At 36.9% G+C, this 25,597-nt stretch overlaps 4 protein-coding genes across 19 annotated transcripts in view; 3 read left to right on the forward strand and 1 right to left on the reverse strand.

Moving 5' to 3' along the window:
* The window catches only part of LOC113667331 (QRFP-like peptide receptor), an 8,783-nt gene extending 485 nt beyond the window's left edge, over window positions 1–8,298 (forward strand). For 2 of the 12 annotated variants that reach the window (XM_089180643.1, XM_089180644.1), the window contains exons 3-8: window positions 3,572–3,641; window positions 4,058–4,319; window positions 5,569–5,705; window positions 5,856–6,126; window positions 6,282–6,536; window positions 6,859–8,298. In XM_089180643.1, coding sequence (XP_089036769.1) covers window positions 5,602–5,705; window positions 5,856–6,126; window positions 6,282–6,536; window positions 6,859–7,203 — 975 coding nt within the window. In that variant the 5' untranslated portion in view covers window positions 3,572–3,641; window positions 4,058–4,319; window positions 5,569–5,601 and the 3' untranslated portion in view covers window positions 7,204–8,298. Of the gene's footprint in view, window positions 1–1,414; window positions 1,529–1,606; window positions 1,871–2,200; window positions 2,266–3,571; window positions 3,642–4,057; window positions 4,320–5,096; window positions 5,113–5,568; window positions 5,706–5,855; window positions 6,127–6,281; window positions 6,537–6,858 lie in introns of those variants that run through there. The other 10 variants (XM_089180647.1, XM_089180646.1, XM_089180648.1 and 7 more) reach the window with 9 other exon arrangements.
* Window positions 8,299–8,972: 674 nt separating this feature from the next.
* On the forward strand, window positions 8,973–12,089 carry LOC113680194 (pyroglutamylated RF-amide peptide receptor). 2 transcript variants are annotated; one of them, XM_027197198.2, is made up of 5 exons: window positions 9,067–9,116; window positions 9,900–10,021; window positions 10,551–10,821; window positions 10,980–11,234; window positions 11,583–12,089. In XM_027197198.2, the coding sequence occupies exons 2-5, from the start codon at window positions 9,909–9,911 to the stop codon at window positions 11,856–11,858; spliced, it is 915 nt and encodes a 304-aa protein (XP_027052999.2). In that variant the 5' UTR covers window positions 9,067–9,116; window positions 9,900–9,908; the 3' UTR covers window positions 11,859–12,089. The 2 variants fall into 2 exon arrangements, with proteins under 2 accessions (XP_089036786.1, XP_027052999.2); XM_089180660.1 differs by lacking the exon at window positions 9,900–10,021 and having other exon boundaries at window positions 8,973–9,116.
* A 2,287-nt stretch (window positions 12,090–14,376) lies between these two features.
* Window positions 14,377–22,397, forward strand: LOC113680193 (pyroglutamylated RF-amide peptide receptor). Of its 4 annotated transcripts, none has more exons than XM_027197194.2 (7): window positions 14,377–14,552; window positions 15,793–15,968; window positions 16,492–16,545; window positions 16,637–16,758; window positions 19,805–20,075; window positions 20,346–20,600; window positions 21,325–22,397. In XM_027197194.2, exons 4-7 carry the CDS (start codon window positions 16,646–16,648, stop codon window positions 21,655–21,657), a joined length of 972 nt encoding a protein of 323 aa, XP_027052995.2. In that variant the 5' UTR covers window positions 14,377–14,552; window positions 15,793–15,968; window positions 16,492–16,545; window positions 16,637–16,645; the 3' UTR covers window positions 21,658–22,397. The 4 variants fall into 4 exon arrangements, with proteins under 4 accessions (XP_027052995.2, XP_089036782.1, XP_089036784.1 ...); XM_089180656.1 differs by lacking the exon at window positions 14,377–14,552 and adding an exon at window positions 14,561–14,750; XM_089180658.1 differs by lacking the exon at window positions 14,377–14,552 and adding an exon at window positions 15,537–15,668.
* A 2,049-nt stretch (window positions 22,398–24,446) lies between these two features.
* Window positions 24,447–25,597, reverse strand: part of LOC113680191 (serine/threonine-protein kinase mTOR) — a 31,017-nt gene continuing 29,866 nt past the window's right edge. Inside the window, exons 64-65 of the mRNA XM_089180642.1 lie at window positions 25,311–25,416; window positions 24,447–25,064 (exon numbers count right to left, since the gene is read on the reverse strand). Of these exons, the coding sequence (XP_089036768.1) occupies window positions 25,049–25,064; window positions 25,311–25,416 (122 nt within the window). The 3' untranslated portion in view covers window positions 24,447–25,048. The remainder of the gene's footprint in view (window positions 25,065–25,310; window positions 25,417–25,597) is intronic.

Below are 25,597 nucleotides of genomic sequence, written 5' to 3' on the forward strand. Positions count from 1 at the left end.
TCATGTTTGCGAAATAAAACTTATAGCCTGTAGTATATTGCACTCTAAACTCGAGTTTCAAAAACGGTGCTTTTTCGTGCTAAATCGTTTTATCTAAATTCAGTTCCTCAAAAACTGAAAAGACTCGCTTTACATTATCTTATGATTTTTATTAGTCGACCGACACAACAAAATAACCTGCTAGTAATTTTTTCTTTGCTGGGACCTCTCTGCCAATCAAATTAGTAGCAATATTGTAAAAAAAGAAATTTCTATCACACTTTCAAAATAAAAATCTGACGATGGCGTATGCTGATGGCGAAAAAATGATTCACCCTTAGTCATCATTTGCACGTCATTTGTTCAAACACTGCGACAGAAACTTCAGACATGCAAGCCATTTTTAAATTGAAACCCTTGATTCATTATAGCGATTTACTGGATTAGAAGCTATGAATTGTTTTTATGTGTACCATTTCAAATCTCACACAGAAAATAGGAGACCTAGTGAAAAAAGTGAAAATCATAATTGATATTCGTTTAAGATAAATTCTTAGTAAATCCCATCTACTTTCCGGTACAACTCACATGCATCTTTATCCATTAGAATGACAGGTTCCTTGCTTTCGTATTCATTATCACCAAGCTTATAAGAAAGTAGGTTGACAAGATCTCAGCGACAGGTGCATAATTGTAGACCTATGACTATGGCGCTAATGATAAGTATATTTACTTGGAGAACGACATGCTCTTAAGTTCTTAAAGGGATCCTCATCCTGGCTGAATGAAAAAAATATTTGATAAACAGCAAAAGTTAGAACAAAACACTAGTATCACCCTGATCATAATCTTGAAATGAGCATCGGAGGCTATAAAAGAGGGATATACCGTGAAATCACTTTGGATTTCTTTCTTCCATGATACAAAGGAACTGTAAATGAAGATAGTTTCCTTATTGGTTGTCTTGTAAGGCTATCGGTTTTAACGCATTCAATGGCTGCATATCTGTGTTATTTACAAGGAAACGTTTTTCAAAACATATATTAATTATCATCTTATTTGCCTCTTGGTGAAATTGTTATCAGATTTACTCATTATAAAAGAATTTTCAAATTAAAATAGAATAAAACCTTTAGGGGCTCAACTAGGCTCTCTGAGGCGATCTCAGAATTAAAACCTTCGCTTTCGCTTCCTAAAGCATATTATCTGTGGAGTCTAAACAGATTGGCAGCGGACATCCGCCAAGTGTTTGTTTATCATTTATGCAATTTTCATGATAACCAAAACGAGCTTAGTTTTTATTTTTTATAATTCGGAACTTAAACAAAGTGACGTTGAGAGATCCAATATTCACACTGCGAGCTGAAACATCCGTTTGCATCCATAACAATGAATCGTTCTTTCAGGAATGCTTAATTGCTGGCTCGTAGGATAATGGCTATAATATAAAAGTGAATATTACAACATGGAAAAAAACAAGCGACCTTAATTATTATTCAGGTGCACCCAATATTATTCGCCAAGTTTTCAAAGTAATCTAAATTAAAAGGTGAGCTCCAATAATTTAAAAGGGAAAAAAAAAAAAGAAATTGTTAAGAGTGAACGCTAGAAACCGAGATGCAGGTACTTCATCGTTAAGCGATCAAGCCATCTCTTCTTTTAACTCTCTATAGGGTTAACTAGAATAAATGTTTGTGTTTTGTAGATCGGATAGCTTCTTTCGGTTTTTTCTTTTTTAATCAAATGTGCTACCTCAAATATTAGGACAAAAATTGTTTTATCAAATTGTGAACCTTTTGGCCACTCTCGAGTTATCGCCTGATTAACTAGCACGTTGGTATCAGTTAATGCAGAGCAAACAAACGAATTGCAGTCAAGACAACTAATTCAGGTAAGTTCAGCCTTATAGGTGTTGAAAAAAGGATCTGTTCAAATAACATAGATCGCTGGAGTAATTTTGTTTGAAATTGATTCTCTGGTCTTTTTGTAGCAAACTTCGGTCTAATTTACATTTCGCAACCCGTCAACCAAGTCACAACAATGAAAGTTTTCGATTGTTTTTCAATACTGTTGTGTTAGACGGACGAGATTGTAAAACGTACCGATACATAACAAAGTTTATTATTATTCTTGTGATTTGGCGCCGGCATCGATACTTGAAGGCAAACAGTATAAATTAAGCTGATTTTTGATATGATAATTAGTTCGCATTATTTTCTTTACTTAATTCCCGGGTACATTTCTTCTGAAGACATCATCAGAAATTGGCGTCAATCACTTCTACCTGTAAGTATCGCTTAATATAGAAAAGGGAAACGATCGAAATAAGGGAAATAATTCTCTAGAAATACCTTTTTTGATTTTCAGACCTACAAGGCCAAGGGTTACTAACTCCTCTTCACACCTGCCGTTCTTAGAAACTTTTTAACCGACAAGTTTTCTGAGAAAGGCATCCCAGGCGTTCGTCCTTTTTGACGAAATTAGAACGAGAAGTGTCCAAAAAGCATCCGAATTTTCACAGTTTGTATTACGCCACATTGCAATGATTTTTTTGGCAAATTCGATTCTCTTTGAAAATTCACGATGGCGTTTACTTCAGATGATGTCAGATTTTAGCAGCATTCATAATTTATCTATTTCAAGAAGCAGAAACTGTCAAAGACTACTCATTTTTATAAAAATGTTGTCAACAAGTTGAAAAATAACGAAGGCCCAAGGATATGATAATTACCATTTCCCTCCGTGCACAGGCGGAATGCGCCTCAATTGTTCGGTAACAACAATATGCAGTCTGCCTGAAACAGCGATTTCCCACGACAATTTTCCCATGTCTTAATATTCAATGATAAACGGTGTTGAAAAAGAAAAATTGCATATTCCACAATGGTCATCTGAACATCAGAATCACTGATTCTTTTTTGTATCATTATTGATTTTAATCTTTGGCAGCGTATGCTAAATGCTATCATTTCATGTCCCATCCTGATAGTTGGTCTTCAATACTATCGAGAGAAGACTTATACCTTACACGAAATTTGTTACCAAATGAAGAAAATTAAAGAGGGAAAAGATTTTCAATCGCAACTAAAATAAGTAAATGTAGGGCGCCAGGTCAGGACAGTCAGGGAGACCTATTATCATTATTCTTTGACAATGTCTGAGAGTACAAAAAAAGCTATCATTTCATATCCTATCCTGGTAGTTAGTTTTGAATACTATCAAGAGAAGACTTAAATTTTACATGAAATTAGTTAATAAATGAAGGAAATAAAGGAGTGACAAGAATTTCAAACAAATCTAAAGTTTGTTAATGTATGGCGCCGGCTAAGGAGTCTAACCCTTTACCAAGGGCTGGACTGTCAGTCAGGAAACCTAATCGGCTATCACTTGACAATATAACTCGGTTACTTCCAGGCTGTTTTTTTTTCTTAAATTGAACAACCTGCTTCCAATTTGCATGAAAATGACTTTTAAAACAAATTGTGCCTATGGGGCGTCATAGTGAAATTGAGAGTGATGTTTCAATTAGCTGCTACCGTTTTTGACCAGTGCTTCTACGAAGTTTAATGCTGAATTTATCACTTGATTAAAGCTGTATGGCCTCAGGAAAAAAATTACGACGCATGAAAGGAGTAACTGTCGACCACAAACAAACAGTTCAGGTCGGTGAATTTAACTATTTGATTTGAGACTTTTCCTATTTAAATTGTTTTCGAAGTTGCACGACATGATATTCTGATAAAACTTGATCATTCCTTAAAACACTGGCATAAGCATTACTCACAAACTTCCTTTCTTTTTGCAATACGCAAATGGAGTTTTCTCTAATAAAAAGTATTTCTGGGTCTGCTCCCAACGAAATATAAATGTCGACGTAAATTTTCAATAAATTTGGAGATCTCCTATCGTTGGATAAAACTCACTGGGTAAAAATAAAAGTTGATAAGCATTGCAAGATTTAATTTAACTAATATATGTTAATACATATCACAAGCAGGGAGCAGAAATGTTTTTCAAGCTAGAATATTCAGTGTTCTTGGTTATTCTTTGGCGAATAAGCTGTTTATTGTGACGATAGGTTTTCGCCCCAAAACTGGGAAACTGAATCTTCGCGGACGGAACAACAAGAACTGGGGGAAATAACTCTGTAGAGACGACTCGGCAGCGAGAACGGAAACTCGTCACGATTTCCTGGTACACGGCGATCTACTTCGAGCGAGCTTATACGGACGTCAAGGATAAGACAATCTTTGGTTCCACAGTACTTTTATTCTAGGTCAGGCCAACAAGCGACATGACCTCTAGCATACTCTAGTTTGTAATCATTAAAGCTGTACAAGGTACTTGCTTAAGAAGTAACTGGTGTGAGGTGCTACTGTTACACAAATCGTAATATTTGAATAAGGACACAAAGGAGCGGAAAAAGTCTCTTTGAAGTAAAACGAAACCTACTTAAATATTCCATCTGTTTCTACGACGGAAAGAATCTCAAAATAAAAAAGACGGATGCAATAAACTCTAGGCCATTAAAATAGGAAACCTAGGTGCGAATTTACAGCTCTGATATAGAAAACAATACCTATCTTAATTGCAGTAGCGCAGCTCAGGAAATAAAAAAACGGAAAAGCAATTAAAAGTTTCTGCTTATTTATGCAAGATTGGTTTGGAAACCATCGCATGAAAAGAAATTAGATTTACGAGTATAAACTCATGCAGCTGCTATCTACCATGAAAACCAATGTTTCCAGAAAGACCATTAACACTTATATTTACCTAAAAAAACCCATGTACTAAAAAACAAAAGTGCCGACAACCAGGTGCATATGATGAAAGCGAGTAACAACAAAAATCTATTCAAAAGCTCCTGTGGTTTTTGTGCATTTTTTGATTTATTAAAATGAAAGGACTTGAAATGGTTAAATGTGAAAGTTTACGAATAAATATGTTCCGAATAACACACACGGGAAAATCAGTAAATTTTCCCGTAACATTATACAATATCTTTCGCATCAATTAAGAAAGCATGTGTTTTCAAGTCATCATCTCAGCTGTTGTGCCCAGTTGTTGAACCAAGTCGGTGATCCTCTTCTAAAAGCTGTTAATTACTTCTGCCCATAGAAAAAGATGTTATAAGTAGGTAAAAATGTGCTTAAAATCTCGTTTAGAGTAGAAACAAAATCAAATCTAGTGTAGAATCATGCGAATGTAAATGAAAAGGCCACTGAAATTCGATTTTGAAAATTGGTTAGAAAAAGCTGTCATGTGATTCGGAATTCGCCAAGGAATCAGGACTGTGTTGAATCTCAAAACTACTCAAGTTTACTTGAGCAAAGTCATTCATTTTTCAATGTTATAAAGTTCTGAATAGTCGTCAGCCAAAGAAGTGGTCTTCGAGAGAATCGTAAGAACCATTGATGAGCAAAGTTGAATATATGTCGCCAGGGGCACGTACACGTCGTCACCAATCCTCTTTTTAACACTGTCGACTAAGCTACATTACAGACACTGTCAAGTAATTTTTATGCATTTTCTTGGTGTGAAAACTTTTTAAAGTTAGGTTTGTGATTACTGGAAAACTTGCTTCTTTAGCAGGTCATGTTACAGATTTGACAGCCTCTCAAAATGTCTGACGTTGCCGTGACAATCATTCTCACCTTACTCATCATTGCGGACATCATTGGTAACTGTCTGGTTTGTTTTGTCATAAAGACAAACCAAGATATGAGGTGCGTTGAGGCTGTTCGAAAATAGTTTAAAAACCCTGCAGTTATCATGCTATCTTTTTAATTCGTTTGTTTGTTTTGTTGCTGTTTTCTTTTTCTTTTTTTTACAATCCACGACTTTTCCCATCATTTGTTATCACATTTATCACACAGAACTCCCATCAATTACCTGCTTGTAAACCTGGCTATATCAGACATTACGTTCGCAGTATTTGTGGCACCAAACCATATTTTGAAAAGACTCTTCATCCATCCAGACGGAGCAATTGGTTCAAATATCTGCAAATTTCTAACGAGTGGAAACATGGCCTGGGTGGGTGCAGCTTCATCGTCTGTGACCTTAGTTGTAATAGCAGTTGAACGTTATTACACTGTAATGTGTCCTATAGGTAACACAAGAAAACTAAACAAGCGTACAGTAAAGGTAAGGAAGCATGAAACTGCAGTTTATTATCTCCTACGTTCTCCTTAAAGTCGTTGAATTACTTGCTTCAAGAAATATTTCAGCTAAAAACCCTCAGTTTACAATGCTAAACTGTGTCATCACAGTTTTTTTTGGTTGCTTATCACGCATTTCAGATAATTATTTGTGGATGTTGGATCTTTGCACTGGCTTTAAATTCGCCAATGATCTCAGTGACGACATTCGATGACGAAAGTAGCGACTGCAAGTGGGATTGGCCTGAACAGTGGATGGGTGCGGCAAATGAGACCACGTGGCTTGTACTGTTGGCCTGTATTCCTTTAGCGATAATGACAGGATTATACTCAAGAGTTGTGTACAGTTTATGGTTTAAACGAAATGATGACCAGGAACTCGCCTATCGTCAGAAGGTAAGAACCAGACCAACATGACCATTCAGGGAATTGCAAGAGATCAGCTAGTACACTCCATTTCGGATACTGTACGGAAGATCACCGAGAGTCGCGGTAAAAAAAAATGAAAATATGCACTTCAACGAAAATTGATCTAAATCTGGCAGGAGTTCGAGTTCCTATGCGATTAAGCATTTGAGAGAAATAATGCCTTTCACGTTTAGCGTCAACATTAACTCTGCACACTCCATCACGTTGAAATTTCCAAATAATTTAGGTAAGAAACTTTTGTAGGAAGATCGACCACTGGATTTGTAATTTGTTTTCTTCTAATTTCTAGGGGGTCCTTAAGGTTAGGAAACGAGTCACTTTGAGTGTGATCACTGTCAGTGCCATATTTGGAATCTGTTGGATTACTGGCCTTCTTATTTACGTCCTGAGTTACTACGACATCTACATGTTTGGGGACGCTTCTTACGCCATTTCAGACACTCTGTTCATGTTTAATTCAGCAGTAAATCCTCTTGTTTATTCTCTGCTGAATGAGCGTTTCAAGAGGAAGATCAAGACCATGTTTTGCAGTAAATGTACATCCAGGGTTCATACCTCGAGTGAAAGTGCAAGTATAGAACTACCTAACAACCTGTCCCGTACCAACAACACTGCCGCTGGATATATCGATTAAACGTTTTAATAACGTGTACACATAAAGAAATATATTAAGGCGCATGCTTGACAATTATCATGAACGGAAAGTGCTAAGGTTATCACAAAATTATGGTTCCCTTGATCTAGACTTAACCGAATTTTGGAACAGAACATTTTCACTATCTTTATTGCATTTTTATAGTACATTTATACCTACTCTACCCATTCAGAACATTATGTACTTGCAAGAGAAAATAAGGGGTTTCAAGTAAATTTCACTTGATACTTGATAAGTACATTGACGTTCACCACCCACATGCATGTATCTGTTTAGCTATTCATACAAAAGTATTTGTTGACGATTTAAGCCTAAAAGTATGAAGTCAATAGACGACAGAATTTAAGACTTGCATTTGAAATGCGTACCTCATAAGTTGAAGTGTAAACATTTCATTGCAATGGAAGTGTACAGTGGTATATTCTTGCAAGCGAAGGGTTCTTTCCAGAGGGACTCGTGACAATGTATAGACTATATATAAATATTAAACTAACTTGACGATATCAAACATGAAACTCAGTCATCACTGAATATTAACAAGATACTTAAAATTCATATCCAACCACGCGAACTTCAGGTATTTTAATCATTGTGTGAGTTAGAGTCAATAGGGTTCCCGTGAAGTAACATTTATGCGATTTTTTAAATAAGCATAATTCGTGAAACTCTTATTCCACTTTCCATTTATCATAAGAAAGAAATACTCAAATTAAGGACGCATGCTTGATGTGTAAACGACAATTACCAAGCTTGCTATTAAGCTATGGTTCCCTTGATATAATTCATACGCAAATTAATGTAGCACGTTTTTTTTTAACGTAACCGTATTTCAAACTATTGTTATAGATTTAACCCATTCTAAAATATCGATGCACGGTGTCTGCCTAGCCTTGGACTTATAGGTTTAAGTTACTTGCAGATGGAACTCGTCGCATACATTTAAAAGGATTTGTTACAATCTCTCTAAATACTTCACTACAATATTAAAGCTTCTAACAAGCAGAGAGTTCTTTCCAGGGAAGACTCGTGACAACTTGTCGTCTAGGAATGAATAATTAACATGAGAAAATCAAACATGGAACTCACTCATCAATTATTGTTATATTAATTTTAAGCTATGGTTTTCAAGTTTATGTCCACCCTGGCTAACTCCATCTATTTAAATTACTGTGGCGGTTATAGTCAGTAAGGTTCTCCTGTAGTTCTCAAGATTAATTTTAATCCGTGAAACACTTATTTCTCTTTACATAATTAATCCTGAACTGTGTTTAGTTAGCTGCCACAATTCCCTGTAATTATCATAACCAAACGTGCGAGGTGTTCCAACTAATAATGACTATTTGAAAACTAAAAAAAAGTAATCGACTCATCATTACTAATTAAGGTGCTTAGTTCAGCCAAACACGACATGTTCCGTGGGTAAAGAACAAAAATAGCATATTGACAGTCAAATCCTAAAAGACGTATTAGAGCTTACTGCGAGCATAGAAAGAAAACTTCGACTATCAATCTTACGAAATAGTTAAATAAACAAAAAATTTCCTTTGCCAATATAAATTAAATTATTCATAAAAGCTTCATAAAAAATGAACTTTTGAAAGCATTCCTGTTTTATCATTAACCGCAACAACTTCAAATAGTTTTTTTTTTCGAGATTGCTTACAGTGGGCCAGAAATATTTCATCTTTTTTGACGGACATCAATACGAATAGTTTCAGAATAAGGTACCAGATGTTCCAAGGGTAATTAAATGTGAGTCTTCTGCTCTCATGAATATTACATAACAATTAGATGTTTTTCGGTTTTCGAAGCAGTGTAATCGTTGGAACGTGACTAATTATCATAAGCATTGCCATCTTTCACAAGAGGAAGGGATTGATGCATGACAAAAGGTAGAGTTTGAAAAGGAGATAAGACATAACTTCAGCATTTACTTCAGTTCGTAAGAGAGATGTTTTACCTGTATTTGTGGACTACATAAAGTGAAATTATAGACAAGCCCAAGGACTAAATCAGAAACGGTCGCGTTCCGTTTCCATGTCGCCTCACATAAAACCTCCTTAGAGAGTTGGGATTCCCGCGAACGCCATTTCAACGCCATTTAGCTCGGAGTTTCTTGTTTCTAATCATCTGTTAAAAATCGTTTCTAAACTACAAGATGTTACTGAAATGACATCTAGAAAAAGAAGAAAAGAAATGGTTCTAGAAAAACTTTGATTTATTTAAATTTTCATCAGAGAAAATGGCCCGGATAAGCAGTGACTCCAACTGTTCTGAGGCTGCCCGTCAAAATGTCACCTTCATTAGTTTATTACCTTCTAATAGCCGAATAAATGTTTTTAAAAAATCCTCTTTCAATTTTCATTCATGTTATTATTGTTTTGGGAATTTTACAGTTACTACCCTATCCTGCGAATCTTTATCGATGTTGTTTATTATGAAATTAAAGACAAAACAATTTCTTTCCGATAGCGGTTCAATTAAGGTCGTTTTTGTCATATTAAACAGCTAATTTTTAACTTTGAGTGGCATAAGTACACCGAAAATTGTACAGCGTTTGGTCAAAGATTGTACACCAAATTAATGATGGGAACAAAAATTTCAAATGGTACGTGGAAATTACGAGTTAAATCGTTTGACAGGTGGCGTAAAAATATTTCTTTTGTCATTGACAGTTTCTAATAATGTCCGAACCAGCTGAAATTGCCGTAACATCGATACTGGCCCTACTCATCATTGCGAACATCATTGGTAACTGTCTAGTTTGTCTCGTCATAAAGAAATATAGAGATATGAGGTGCGTTAAATATCTTTAAAAAAATTCTCTCAGAGAACCGAGCCTTAAGCCGATAATTTCTTCATAAGACCCGATGTAAAAAAGATAACTTACCCCATGGCAGACCAGATAAACTGACTACAAACTTTGAAACCTTCTTAATTATAAGACTGGCAGAGAGTTGCCAGCAAATCCTCATACTTGACTGAATGGTCTTGTGTCGAGGCAGTATTGTATTTTTAGGGTTCTTGCCATGTTTCAGCGAATTTTTGCAGCAGTCTAAACCGCGTGCGGATCATGCCATATAGTAAAATATTTTAATGTCACTGCAATTTAATCAAACAAGGACGGGTGACTCGATCGCTTTCAGTATCTTTTTTGGGTGCGTAAGGATCGTCATCAGATTTGCTGACATCAAGCGTATCTAAAGTACGTTGAGAGAAGCATGCAAGCATTGAGAAGCAACATTTTCTTGTCGTCGGCTGCATTGTGCACTAATTAAGACCTACCTGCTCGTGTTTTCAATGCATAATTAGCATCTATTCCGCAGGACTCCCATCAACTACCTACTGGCCAACCTGGCGGTCTCTGACATCGTGTTTGCGCTTTTCATAGCACCAAATCATGTTTTGAAAAAACCGTTCAATCATCCAGACAACACCATTGGATCAGTCTTGTGTAAGGTTCTCACTAGCGGTAATGTGGCATGGATTGGAGTAGCATCGTCTGCTTTGACCCTCGTTGTCATATCAGTTGAACGCTTCTATACTGTCACGGGTCCTGTTAGTAGCAATGCAAAACTAACCATGCGGAAAGTAAAGGTGCGTCAACACAATTTTATGTGACAAAGCAGCATCAAAATACAGTTTTGATTTCCTGTTCGTCTATCTAATTTGTGCCTAAATCACGTAGTTAATGTAATGCTCCTAGTCTTGATGAGAATGCAGCTTTCTAACAGCAGTCTGCGGCTTTATTTCAGACGATTATTCCCGCTTGTTGGAGCATTGGAGCACTTTTCAGCATACCAATCTTCCTGGTTACGACTTATGATAAAACAACTGGCAAATGTAAGTGGAATTGGCACGAGCAGTGGATGGGTGCAGTGTACGACACCATATGGCTGGTACTTTTGGCTCTAATTCCTCTGTTAGTGATGACTGGTTTATATTCAAAAGTTGTTTACATGTTGTGGTTCAAACGAAACGAAGAAAATGAACTCGCCTTTCAACGGAAGGTAGGACTCTGGGCTAAATGGATCTAATGTTAGTTTTTACTCTTTGCCGTGTTAATGCAAGTTAACAGAGTTATTGTTCTGAGGTGCGAGGTTACTCTTTGGTGAGCATGTAATTAATTGACACCAGCGTGTTAAAATGCAAAACTGGACATGATTTACACCGCGAGGGAAGAAATTAATCCTAAAGGCAGCCGGAAAAGGCTCATCATCGCTGCAACCGAATGGTTATGAAAACTAGGTAGGTTTGGCAAAGTTCGTTCTGATCCTAAGGATCCCCCAGGAGCTTAAAATCCTGCCAGCCCGTAAGTCATCGCACTTTGAGTTTTATTCTTGCTTTCTTTTTTGCAGGGAGTCCTTAAGGTGAGGAAGCGTGTAACATTGAGTATGATCACTGTCAGCGCCATATTTGGAGCTTGTTGGATCACAGGATTGCTGGTTTACATCCTAAGCCACCTTGACATCTTCATATTTGGCTCAGTCTCATACGTCGTTTCTGACACTTTGTTCATGTTCAACTCTGCTATCAACCCTTACATTTATGCACTGCTGAATGAGCGTTTCAGGCAAAAGCTCAGGTTATTGTGCTCTGCTAACCGCACTCCTAGGGTATATAATTCAAGCTAGCCTGGCATTGCGCGCACTACTAACACCTCCAACAAGGAAAACACTTTGGCATTTTCACAGAGTAAACGTAGAGGTCGCATGTTAAAATGGAGCTCAAAAGTAACAGAGAAGCAACATGTAAAACAGGAGAAACACCAACTGACTCCCACAAGCCCGTAATATTACACAGGAATATAACGAGTGGTGACATAAAAGGAGGGAAATGTGGAAATTTTCTTCCGTTATTATTTTAAATTTTGATTTTTCTTCCTCTTCCTCTTCCTCTTCCTCTTTAGTACTTCATTTTGTATTCACGCTTGGCGCACGCAATTTTACCATATTAGATAATCACGCTAAGTGACTCTAAACCTTGATACTGGAAAACTGACCCGGACACTTTCGCGTGCTTTTGTTGTTTTGTTTTTCAGAGTTGGTTTTTAGCTTTTTTTTTAGATTTCTTTTAGCTTTCTTTCACCCAAATTTTCTACCCCGTTATTTTGGAATCTCGGAATCTATGTTTGAGCCAAATGTTGTGGTTAATTTAACAAGTTCTATATATATATTTTTTACGGAGTTTGGACTCTCACTTTCTTTTTTTTTGTAGAAATTTTTTTAAAAGAAAGTTTGGATGTGTTGGCGCTGTGATGTTTGATATACGTCCCTTTACAAAATGTTTCAGGTCTGACGTTATCTGATGATGAGAAATAGCGAGATTAAAACATGACGTTTCGGCGAAGACATGTCACCATTACCAAATGTAAAATTATTGTAACTTCAGTGATGTTATAGAAAGTAAGAAAAGTGTGAAAGTAAATTAGAATAAAGGAGATAGAGTTAAACAAAAGAATGTACATAATTAAATGAATAGTTTCGCTGAAATACCTTGCTGACACCGGCGCGTGCGCAGACAACTTGGAGACCTTGGAAAGAAAATCGACCGTGTATTACAACTAGTTTTCACAGGTAGGAAAATCGCGAAAGGTTTAAAAGTCACGGAAACAAAAAAGCCCTCGGAGCAACTTCAGAATACCCCGCAACTTATTTACATGTCATTGAATAAGAATAGCGTCTATTGTGTTATGCCTCGATCTTCAAAGCCTCCCGACACATGTAAATGAGTTGCGGGGTATTCTGAAGTTTAGCCAAGCCCTCACTGTTAAACCAACAATGCGTTGTGTATGAATTTGAAGGTAATTCGTGTGATGCGTATTATATAGGCTACACGAACCGTCACCTCCACCTTCGCATTTTCCGTTATCGGTAAACATCTTAAGGACGAATACAATCAAAGACCGAACAATCTTCACGAGCAATTTGCCATCCTAAAGAAATGCCGCGGAAAGTTTGAGCGCCTTATTTATGAAACACTTTTAATAAGGAAAAAGAGACCGACTCTGAACATTCATTAGTCCATCTCATTTTATTGTAATGGAGATTCGCACTTTCCTTACTTAATAAAACGTCACTGAACTTAAAATAATTTTACATTTAATAATGATGACATGTCGCCGAAACGTCATGTTATGAAATGTTTTTCTTGATCTTTCGTTATCAGAATATCTGATGAGTTGTAAAATTAACATAATAGTTACAAGGATAAACAAAGATGGTTTTAGAAGGAATCAGGCGAAGCGCTGATATGCTTTCAGGAATAAAATCGGACAAGACTAAAAATAAAGCTTGCATTCGGCTTAAATTGAGAAAACGTTAGCTTTACGTTATTTCTGAAAATAATCATCATGACGGTGCATGCTTATTATGAGGTCAAAGAGCTGACCAACTCTTGTAACATGCTAGCTCTAAGACATATTTCCGTTTTGTATTAGCTAAATGTTTTTGAGCTTAAAATTAGCAAAGAAGGACTAAAGATACCCCGAATAAGGTTTTTTCTTTTTAAAAAAGATCGAGGGGAGGGAGTCAGAGCTTCAGTTAAAAATTTAAAGAATACACTATTTACTCTAAGAGCTCAAAATAAACTGAAAAAATAGTTAGTTCATGTACCATGACAGAGCGTTTTGTTTTTTTAACTGGACAGGATTGCGGGTTGCCCTTCCATTTAAATTAAGAATAGGTATCATTTAAGTTCACTGCGTAGGTATTTTGACCGACTTATACCCCACTGACATATGGAAAAGGAAAACATGTTTATCTAAACCGGGTCTAGCTGCATGAGATCAAAAAAAAAGAACTGAAATACTGAATTATTCATAGGATTCAAGTAATCACTAATTTATATTCTCAGTGTGTTTCGTTTTCAATCGACAATGATCGGTTTAAGCAGCCTATATAAAGAATGAAATGTTAAAATAATAATAAAAAAAGAGCTTTAAAACATGTTTAGGCCTTGGTGTAAGTGGGGCATTAGTTCTTATACTAACAAGTGTAAACCAAGGGATGCTGTCTTTCCATTAACGTATCCAAGTTACATATATCACTTTTTTCATATGTTAATACTTAGCCGGGGAATTTTTCTCAGGATAAAGGTTAAAAATGTAAACAGTTTTCGATATTTAATTTGCATTTAACAAATAGAATAGCTGAGTGGCAAAGCAAAGAGCCTAAGACTTACTGACATTCTGTTTCTGCTTCTGAATAATGAATTTGTCAGGTTCATAATGCATTGTTCAGAGAAGGCGGGGAGAGTATTTCCTTAATTATACGGCAAGCTACCAGCTGATTGAAAACACCAGAGATAAATGAAGACACGTAGGAAAGGTGACAAGAATATTAAAATAGAACATATCAGTAAGGATAAAGTTGCATTTGGTTAATCATTTGCCTTTATGAAACAGCCATGCTTTGTTCGATTTACAAGAAGTCGGAAATTGTTAGAATAATTTTGATGCCTCAGACACCAGGTACAGGAGCCCAATGAACTCCTGCCCTGGTACCATTATTTTCAAGTGAAAACTGGTAAGCACTATAGATGATAGAAAAAAATTCCCTTCGTAATATGCCTGTTAACACAGAAGGTAAGAAACAAATATTCAAGACAAAAACTGAAATAATTTTCCTCTCACATCTTTTTAAAAAAAATGTGTTCATGTGAAAAATTTAGTTAAAAAAATTTGTCTAAAGAATCAGACTGGGAGCCAACTCAATAGATCTAAAATTCTATCATGATACATCACGATTAACTTTTTACTCGAAAGGAAGATTAAGTACATCTACAGACCTGCAAATTGCCACAGCCTTTCATGACGATTATTTTAGCCAACTAATTTAAGTCATTCAAAACATGAAGTACAAAAGATAGATCAAATTGCGGCGTAACAAGCAAGGAGCTGTTTCACAGTGGAAAGTTAGGAAGCGGAAAGGATGAAGTATTTAAATAATTATTTTCTCTTAATAGCAGGTGCTCACATTCACGGAGCTTTTCAAATGTTCCCTTTTAGTCACAAATCGATGTCACATCATGGCTCAAACCTCCCCCCCCCCCTTCCTTTACTTAAGAACTTTTGGAAAATTCAGATATTTTAACCAAAATTTGTAAACAACAAACATGACAGATTGTCTGCAGTAATAGTTGCAAGACTCAAAATCCATCGAGAACGAGTTTGGAAATGTGAAAGCAGCAGGCTTGGATTATCCTTTCAACTTAAAATTATTCAGCATTAAATTATAAATGCTTCGTCCTCATGCGTTTGCGCTTTGACCTCGGATGTCATTTTTCATTTGTCCAAATACACAATATTTTCTGTAGCTTGATAAGTGTCTTAATTTCTGGGGCAATTTCCGGAACTCGTATATGTTTTCCAATTTTAATGGTAATCCCGCCTTTCATTGGGTTAAATATTTGAAAGCCAGTTTCAGCTGTGACTGTTTAAATTGGTATGGAGAGAAATCTCTGTGGATGTTCAGTTGGTAACTGCATGGAAGAAATTGTACAAAAGCACAAAGGCAAAATTCTTAAAGCTGAGCACTGATAATGTTCATGTTTTTCTTTTTTGATCAGCGGAACAGCAACGTTTTGTTATCGTGTTGGTGTCCTTACGCCTTATCTATTGATGTACCTGGTCTGTAGATCTATTTTTCTCGAGTTTATTTTAACCATCACCGCTGTAGTCGTTGGTTTCATCTCTTCACAAGGTTTCTATTGACAGAATAATTCAAGTTTCACAGTTTCGAAAGGTAAGGTGTGTTGTGAAATTTATTGCAATTTTTATCCATGCCAATTTTAAGCTGTATGTGGTAGCGACAAACACAGGCAGCAAGTCTGTCAATATTTAACAATAAGGCATTACGGTTTGTCTTCTCTTTATTACAAAAGAACAAAATGAGCCGAAATACAGATTATAGCCTCGTTCACCATTACTATGTTGCAGGATTCTGCGTTTACTCAGATCTGATCGACTGAAATAAGACGAGAGGAGAACTAACAATTTCAACCATAACACGTCAGAAATCCTTTTACGTTCGCAAGGCTAATAATTACTCTTCCGAACTTTAAATTGCCGCAGCTCGTCATGATGATTTTCTTTCCAATTAGTACATCTCATTGAAAACATGAATTACAAAGGATTTATCAAACTGGGACGTAACAAACTAGGAGTTTTTCACAGTGAGAGTTTTAGAAGCGGATATAATGTAGTACTGAGATAATTGCAAACCAAAAATAGAGCCTCAATGGAATCCTTTACATTTCTCTGCTCAGGAAAAAAAAGGCCCAGAAGCCATTGACGTTTCCTCGATACATCAAACGAGTTGGGTAAGGGCATGTCATTGAAAAACCATATTTCGAACAGAACAATACGATTATTTATTTAGCTAAAAGCATACATACCTTATTATTTTTCAAGCCTCTTGTCATGCCTGAGTCAGCCGACGTTGCGGTGACAACCATGTTAGCCCTACTAATAATAGCGGACATCAGTGGAAACTGTCTGGTTTGTTTGGTTATAAAGAAAAATAAAGATATGAGGTGAGTTGACGCTGAAGTCTGACTATGACAAGATAAAATAGCCAATTTTGTTGTCAAACGTAGGCTATGCACGCAACAAAAGATAAAAGAAATTTTGTATTCTTATTGGCTACAGATTCAATAATAATACAAGAAATCAAGCGAAGAATCTTGTAGGGCAATATTTCTCACTTTAATCCCACAAGTAAAAAATGCTTGAATCGGTTATGAAATTTCAGAGGTTCGTGGCAAGTTTTTCTGTGATCAAACTATGTAAATGTAAAGAAAACGAAGATCGTCATATTTCGTGCTTTGTTCCTCCGCCATATCGCAGATCGGCGATTTATCGCACATTTTAGAGACATGTCAAAAACGACAATTCGACGTGGTATCGAAGTTTTCGTGCAATATCTTGCCGATATAACTTTCCTGCGAAATGTCACGATAGTCATTTCTCGTTGATCGAAAGTTGTGATATCATCACCATATATCGTTCCGGCGGAAAATTACCAACGGGATCTCCCGCAGCGAGAGATAGACATCCTCAATTGTATCTCTGAAAAGTATGACCACAAGATACTTTTGACTGCATAATCACCTCAGGTTGAGTTTTATAAAATGCTACCCCTGCGCTTATTCCATGCATTGGGAATTCTGTACACGTAAATTAAAGTTACTTACGGAGGAAAGCTCATCAAAATCACAAAGAAGTTGAGAAAGAAACTCTAACAATGTGAAGACATGCATGTTCAATATTAAAAGAAGTTAACAAAAACCATCTTTTAATTGCAGTGTCTGTCCTACCAGGACTGATTTAGTGGCACAAAGAAAACACCGTGACTAGGCGGCTTCTTTGATTAACTAATATCGTTTGCTGTGCGTCTAGGCGAGACTGATGTACTTCCTCCCGGTTTTTTAAGCGCTCACTTCGCTTTTCTTCATTTTTTCAAGAAATAGTTACAAAAATATTATGAGTTCTATGCGCAGTTTGGGTCGTTTAATAACTGTTCATGTTATAAACATGAAAAAAAACACTGCGGGTTTTGAGAGAGGTGAACCCAAGTCTATTTTTATTGACTTTTTCGTATTCAATAAGGTAGAATTTTTAAAAGTGACGTTGTTCTGTAGCACTTTATAATGAAATGGTCGCATTTTGTAATAAAAAAAGCTGTCGCACTTCGTAATAAAAAAGCTGTCGCACTTCGTAATAAAAAAGCTGTGGCACTTTGTAATAAAAAAGCTGTCGTACTTTGTATTAAAATGAGATGTCGCACCTTTTAACGCTTCGCGCTTCTTAAAAATAAACTTGATGTAGATGTTCAGAGGACAGGTAGATCCATTGATAGCTGTTAATTCTGTATATGATAATGATTATAATAATATTGATAATAATAACAATAGGGATGTTGATAATGATGAGAATGAAAATAATGATAATGTGAAAACACCAGCGGCTATGTTTCGGCTTCAAGATGTTCCTGGGTAAGTGCAGTTATACACAGTATCTATACGGACGATCTCCAGACCTCAAGATAGTTGTTACGAGAAAATATACTGATTTTTCCGTGTGTTTGTTTGGAACACATTTATTCGTAAACTTCTCACATTTAACCATTTCCAATTTATTCGAGCTCATTCAAGTTCTTTTATTTTAGTAAATAAAAGAAAAAAATATATTAAAAAAAATATCACAGTAGCCGTTGGAATAGATTTTGCTTGTTACACGCTTTCACTATGCAACTGCATGTCGTTACTTTTGTTCATCATTACTAGTGAAATTTTAGGTAAATATAAGTGTTAATGAATGATACACGACGGCGTGCCGATTACACAGACGACCGCGTGACGATTACTAGCTTAGGTTTTACTCTGGCACGATATATGTTAGAGTGCTCTACGAATAAAGTCTGCAGTGGAACCAAAACGCTGTCTTATCCTTGACGTCCGTATAAGCTCGCTTGAAGTAGATCTCCGTGTGCTAGGATATCGTGACGAGTTTCAGTTCTCGTAAGCGGAGTGGTCTCTATTAAGTTAATTTCCCCCGTTTTGTACGTTTCCCGCGAAGTCCGGTTAAGTGCGCGAAAACCTATCGTCACATAGTGTCCATCATGAAAGCGAAAGTCTTTGTCCTTGAGACGAGAGTTGACTGCTTGACTCCAACTCAAAACAATAAGATAATTTCAATAGCACAAGAAATGAAGAACTCCAGTTTCGTGACATGACTGAACACGTTACGACCTAGAGATACCTCATTAGCACATAGAACCTGATAACATAATACAATGGCTATTATCATGGACTTTCGCTCCACCATCTTGAGGTCACGAGGTCGTCCGCATAAATGGAGCTGATACTGCACTTCCCTAGGAAGATCTTGAAGCCGGAACACCGCAGAAGGTGTCTTCGTTAAGGAACAAATTATGATTACTGTCATGATTACAATTATTACCATTATTATCATTATTTTCATTCTCTTTCCTTCAACACAAAGTGCAATGGTTCGAAATGGTCTCTTCTTACTAAGTGAGACAATTTCAAGTCATAGTGTGACGTGACAATTGTATCACAAAGTGCGACAGAACAGACGTCAAGTTATTGTCTACGTATTTGATTCACACGCACAGAGGCAAGCGACTGGTTGTTTTAGAATACACTAAAACAGTGAGATATTATTGCACAAATAGACAATTTTAACTCATTTATTACTGCAACGATTCCCAAATTATTTTGTGGAAAAATCCCGCGCGAGTTGAACGGAGGCGAATGGCAAAGATATTGTGAGTTTCAGTAGCCAATCAGAGCGCGCCTACGACGCTATCCTCTGTTTTAGTATATACTAATTAACAACTATTCCTCAAAGTTGAGGTAGCTTGTGATGGATATTTATCGAACTGAGAAGTGGCGAGGTAAACATGCCACTAGCACGGGAAGATGATTTCAGTAACTCATTTATTCCTGCAACGATTACAATATTTTCGGGCGCGAATCCCTCGTGCGTTGCTTGGAGGTGAATTGCTAACAGTCAGTCATGACATTTACTGAAATAAGTTTGATCTTAAATTCATAGGACTCCCTTCAATTACCTACTTGTGAACTTAGCTGTATCAGACATTATGTTTGCCACCTTCATAGCACCAAATCATGTCTTTGAGGACAGCTTCACTCATCCAAAAGGAACTACGGGCTTGGTTGTGTGCCTGGTAATAACAGCTGGAAACGTGGCTTGGATCGGTGCAGCTTCATCGTCCGTGACTCTTACTGCCATCGCAGTTGAGCGCTACTGCACTGTTACTAGTCCTGATGGTAGTAATGGAAAACTCACCAAAAAAAAGCTTAAGGCGAGGAAATTATGATGTTTACTTTGTAACTTTCAACTGCCGTTAAGGATCAGCAGAAAATCATTGGATACGGGAGCTTGTCAGAAATTTTTGGAGAAAAACTGAGGTCAAGAAAATCTTCCATGCTCTCTGCTCCCAAACAATGACAAGCTTACCTCTTTTTGTTTGCGGGGTAATTTAGTTAGGATGAAGGGACTAAGGGGTGTTACTGCTAATTATATCATTCTCACAGTATTTCTATCGATTATAATATAAGCGTTTTTGTTTTAGGCGATTATTTCTGGGTGTTGGATCTTCTCAGTGGCTTTAAACATGCCACTTTTTCTAGCAACAAGATTTGATTCATCAATCAGTGACTGCAAGTGGATTTGGCCTGAAAAGTGGATCGGTGCAGCATACGACTCTGTATGGCTTGTACTATTGGCTATAATTCCTCTGACAGTGATGACTGGTTTATATTCAAAGGTCGTTTACATGTTGTGGTTCAAACGTAATGAGGAAAATGAAGTCGCTCATCAACAGAAGGTAGGATTCGATGGGATGTTCTGTGACTTGTTATGTGACAAGCTGAAGTGCAGGGGAAACGCATTTCCACGGGTTCTTTCCTAAGGTAGACGACGACACCATTGATACATTTTGCTTTTTATCATGAAATAAATTTTTTATCATGAAAACAAACATGAAAAAAACAGATTCTATGTCACAGAAGACAGTAAGTCACAGTAATAAGTCACAGAGGACGTCAAAATGTGGTAAGAACATCAGTGATACACTCGGTTGCGCCACGAGCCACTTTTTTGTTCTTAACACATTTTGACGCCGTTTGTGATCTATCAAGAGAATGTAGAGTTTATATTCTCTTAGATGTAATAATGAGGAGGTGCATGGCGACATGAAATCTATTTGTTAACCCTTTAACTCCCATAAGAGACCAATACAGAATTTCTCCTTACAGTATCAATACAATATCAAGCAGGCAAGTGATTAGAATAAAGAAAAATATTATCTTAGGGATAAGGAGTTGATCCAATACCAAACTCTCCAAACTATCATCACAAATACTATATGGAAGACAGTACGGAGAATTATTAATGAGATCTTGGGAGTTTAAGGGTTAATGGAATTTCTGATCCTCGAGATAAGTACAAGCGCTGGCTAGTTTTTTTTCCACGTTTGGTTGGTGATCTGGGTAGATTTATACATTCATACCTCAGTCGCAAATTTTTTCTTCCTTTTTCTTTTTTTCCAGGGAGTCCTGAAGGTCAGGAAGCGAGTAACGTTAAGTGTAATCACTGTCAGTGCCATATTTGGAGCTTGTTGGATCACAGGATTGCTGATTTACATCCTTAGCTACCTTGACATCCTCTTGTTTGGCTCAATCTCATACGTTCTTTCTGACACTTTGTTTATGTTCAACTCTGCCATCAACCCTTTTGTTTATGCTCTGCTGAATGAGCGTTTCAGGCAGAAGATCAAAATGTTATGCCGTACTCGCCGAATTTCTAGGGTACATACCTCAAGCAAGCATGGAATAGGGCCTCAAAACACCTCTCCCGTAACTGACACTGTAAATGTTCAATGAAATAATGCCACAGGTCCGATGGATAACAACAGACGATTGGTACGAGAAAAAGTTCCCCAGATGCATCTGCAAGGAGAGTTGGAGCATGGTCGTCGAGACTAACTAAGAGTTTCAAGGCAAAAGTAGCTGCGGGCAATAACGCCTGCGTAAAATACTGCAAATGTCACATTGAGACACTGTGACAATAAAGCTTGTGTTCGACACAAACTGACTGGCAGCGCCGCACCTATGAAAAAATTTTTAGCGTTAACGTAAACGGCCATGCATCAAACTATCCACAACCACTGTACAATTAACTTTGAATCGTTAGTTTTTGCACGTGATCTATGCGTTGAATGAACGATAGCAAACTTTTTCTTCGCCTGAACTAATAGAGACTAATGGAAGTCAGAGCTTGAATTTATTCACCCCAACAAGTTCAAATATTTTAAATGAACGGACTGTGAACGGTTTACCTGAGAAGGCTAAGAATTAGGAACTCTGAACTAAGAATACTTTCCACGTACGATTCAATGCGACGTATTCGCGGCTTAGATTTCCCTAATGATAAAATGAATCAGTTGTGTATGCTTTTGATTCTACATATGACAAACTTTCGGAGTTTCTTCGCTTTTAAAAAGGATAATCGGAGCTCTCGGCAATCGTTGAAAGTATCACCGAAAAATATCGCGTAATGAATGCGAAAGCGATCTTAAAAAAATAAGAATAGGGCTTGAATAAAAGAAACGTGGGCGGATCAAGAGAGTTCCTAAGCAGAGCCTGGTTGTTCAAAGAGCGGATGACGCTGTTCAATGAATAAATCACTATCCAGCAGTTATATAGGTGCCAACAACCCATACGGCACTATCCACCGGATAGAAATTAATCTAATTTAATTATTAATCTGGAAAGAGTTTCCTTCCTTAAAACTACCAGGGCAAGAACAATAGCCCAGCACGTGTGTTTAAAAATATTTTGCAGTTATCAGCCGTCCTCAGGAAAACAACAAAGTGAAATCACCAGAATCAGAATGGCGAGAGAATGCAAAACCCGAGGATAATTATTTACGTTTCTATCTAGAACTCAGCGCTGTTCACATATTGTATGCCAAAGTTGAGGTAAAGAGCCGTTTGAGACGGAAAGCAGCCCTAGCCATTTCTGGAATTCTGAAAAAAAAAAAAAATCCTTATTCATTTGTTATCCGTTTTCCTCAGCTTTGTCGTCCTGTCTATTGAAAAGGTCCCTGAATGCCCTACATGATAGGTGCTTCTGACAATAGTAAGCTCACGATCTGACAAAAGCTAATATGCTTCTCAGAAAACCATACGCAAAAAATTATTTAAGCAATGCCTTTTGTTCCAACCAACTACAACCACAACGACTGTTAGTTTGTGGCTTTGAAGTTCGTTTGTGTCCCTAAATCTCGTTCTCAGTTCATAATTGACCGTTCATAATCTTATATTTATTTCTTAAAAGTGTTCCTGGTTTTCCGAGTCTCAGAATAATGCAATGCCATATCGAGTGCAATACCAGAACAAAGGCCAAAATCACACGATAGTCATTCAATCTTTTGTACTTCTACTTAGCTGGTTCACAGAAGCGAAGAAAACGCAAACGGAGTAATAAAAGGTACCACTCAGCGAGAGATGCACACATTTAAGATTATTGAGTGACCCTGTAAGGTTGATAACTGGGTAACTCTGTAAGGTGGACCACTGAGTGACCTTGTAAGATGGATCACCGGTTGACCTTGTAAGGTGGATCACTGGGTAACTCTGTAAGGTGGATCACTGAGTGACCTTGTAAGATGGATCACCGGTTGACCCTGTAAGGTGGATCACTGAGTGACCATGTAAGGTGAATCGCTGAGTGACCCTGTAAGGTGGATCACCGAGTGACCCTGTAAGGTGGATCAATGAGTGACCCTGTAAGTAGGACGAGGCGATTAGTACATGGAGTAGCAGTGCACGAGAGATTTCATATCATAAATAACTCATACTGGAGCCAAAGACTCAACGGCGACATTGAATAACCTGAAAAGGCCGCTCTACCGCTAAAAGAATACTTTTAATTCACTAATGCCAGCTCATGTGACTTCAAATTTTCAAATTTAGTAGAGTTTTACAGGGACTTTTCAACACAACGACTAAGGTTAATCAATCTATCTATCAACTACTAAATTCGTTAATTCATAGCACAAAAGAGTGCCCAATATGATCTTTTCTTGGTGTAAACGCAGTGAGCTTTAACAATCATAACAAATTAGTATTTTCAAACGAATAAAAGATAAGTTCACCTCTGGTTCAAGCGATCATCTTGTAAAATATTACAGCACGAGGCCTGTAGCGTGTCATGCGAAGGTCGGAGGGGGGGGGAGGGGGGTGTTTGAAAAAAAGGAACATTCCGAAAACCAACTGAGTGGGACAAGCCGAGGTATTCGTATAAACTCAAAGATAATAAGGACTGTCAGCTTATCACAGTTATCTCTCAGTAAAAGTAGTTGCAGTGTACGTATCACAGTACATATCACAGTTAGATCTCCATATCCAATTAACTGATAAACTCGATTGCAAAAACGTTGACACCTAAAATGCGTTGATAATGAACGACGAGGCCTAACGGCTTAATGGGTACACACGCATTGACAGAACTTCGAACAGAAGCGAATAAAAACTGACTGCTGGTTACATTTTGGTGAATAAATCAAAATGGTGACCTTCCCACCGACTGTCTGCATTTTCCACTCCTACATTGCATCTTGAGTTCTTGTGATTAGACAGGTGAAATAAAGGTTAATGTTGTTCTTGGAGTTGTTGCAAGTAACTTGGAAATTTTATTTTAGCGTCATAATCTTCTAACACAGTTGGCACTGAATAAGGTCACTCATAGTAAATTAGCGTGCGATGCAAGTTTAAAGCCTTTCTCTATATTTTACTAACAAAATAAAAACTTACAAATTTGTGTAATACAATTTACAAAAACTAAATTAAATAAACGAGCAACGCGCCGTCTGGTCGGGTAATCGGATAGTTCTAGGAAAGGTTTCAGCTGACCTCATGCCTGTTGCATGCGACAGCAATCCACAAAAAAATATGAGAAATAAAGGCGAAGGAGACTCGTTTAAAGTTTAAAGGAATACCACTCATTTCAAACATAATCGGAGATCATAACAGTGAGGTTGCCGTTAATGACCCTCTTTTCGACGGTTTCATATTTAGCAAGGGTGTTATGTTTTGATTTTAGGGCATGCACAGAAGCCCTTTCACCAAGGCGAGCTGAGAACAAGTCAGGGAAAATAATTATTTAGACGTCGGCTACTCGTTCAAGCGCTTTTCTTTGAAACTACAATCATATCTGCCATTTGTTCTGTGCAAGAATCCAAGGTAGTCCTTTTAAATTTGTATTTTTCTGCTCACCAGAATGGACACCTGTGGGACAAAATGTTGGAAACTTTTTATAATAATAATAATAATAATAATAATAATAATAATAATAATAATAATAATAATAATAATAATAATAATAATAATAATAATAATAATAATAATAATAATAATAATAATAATAATAATGACTTTATTGGATAACACAATTACTGGTAGAACCAGTAGTTCTCATTGTGATCCAAAAGCGATTTATTTCGACGCAATGAAATTTCAGTTATTAATTCTTACCATCCTATGTAGCACTGGCAGAGATTCTCGTGTGAAGTGGCTTGTTTGATCAGAAGATCAACTTGGGTGGGTACATCGAGGTTGTTATTACTAGTGAAGTCGCTTCCTATGGAACAAAGACAGTAAGTAGCAAACGTTTCTCCAACTATCATTTGTAAAGCACCGTGTCTTGCTGAGCAACAATGCAGTGTGACGAAGGGTTATGCTTTAATACTTCCATGATTTTCCACATTTTCATCTCAGTTTCTTTACAAACTTACCTCATTTATTCATAAAACCTAAAAACG

The sequence above is a fragment of the Pocillopora damicornis genome, chromosome 8 (assembly GCF_964200805.1).
Source record: "Pocillopora damicornis chromosome 8, jaPocDami1.2, whole genome shotgun sequence".
NCBI classification, from domain to species: Eukaryota; Metazoa; Cnidaria; class Anthozoa; order Scleractinia; family Pocilloporidae; genus Pocillopora; species Pocillopora damicornis.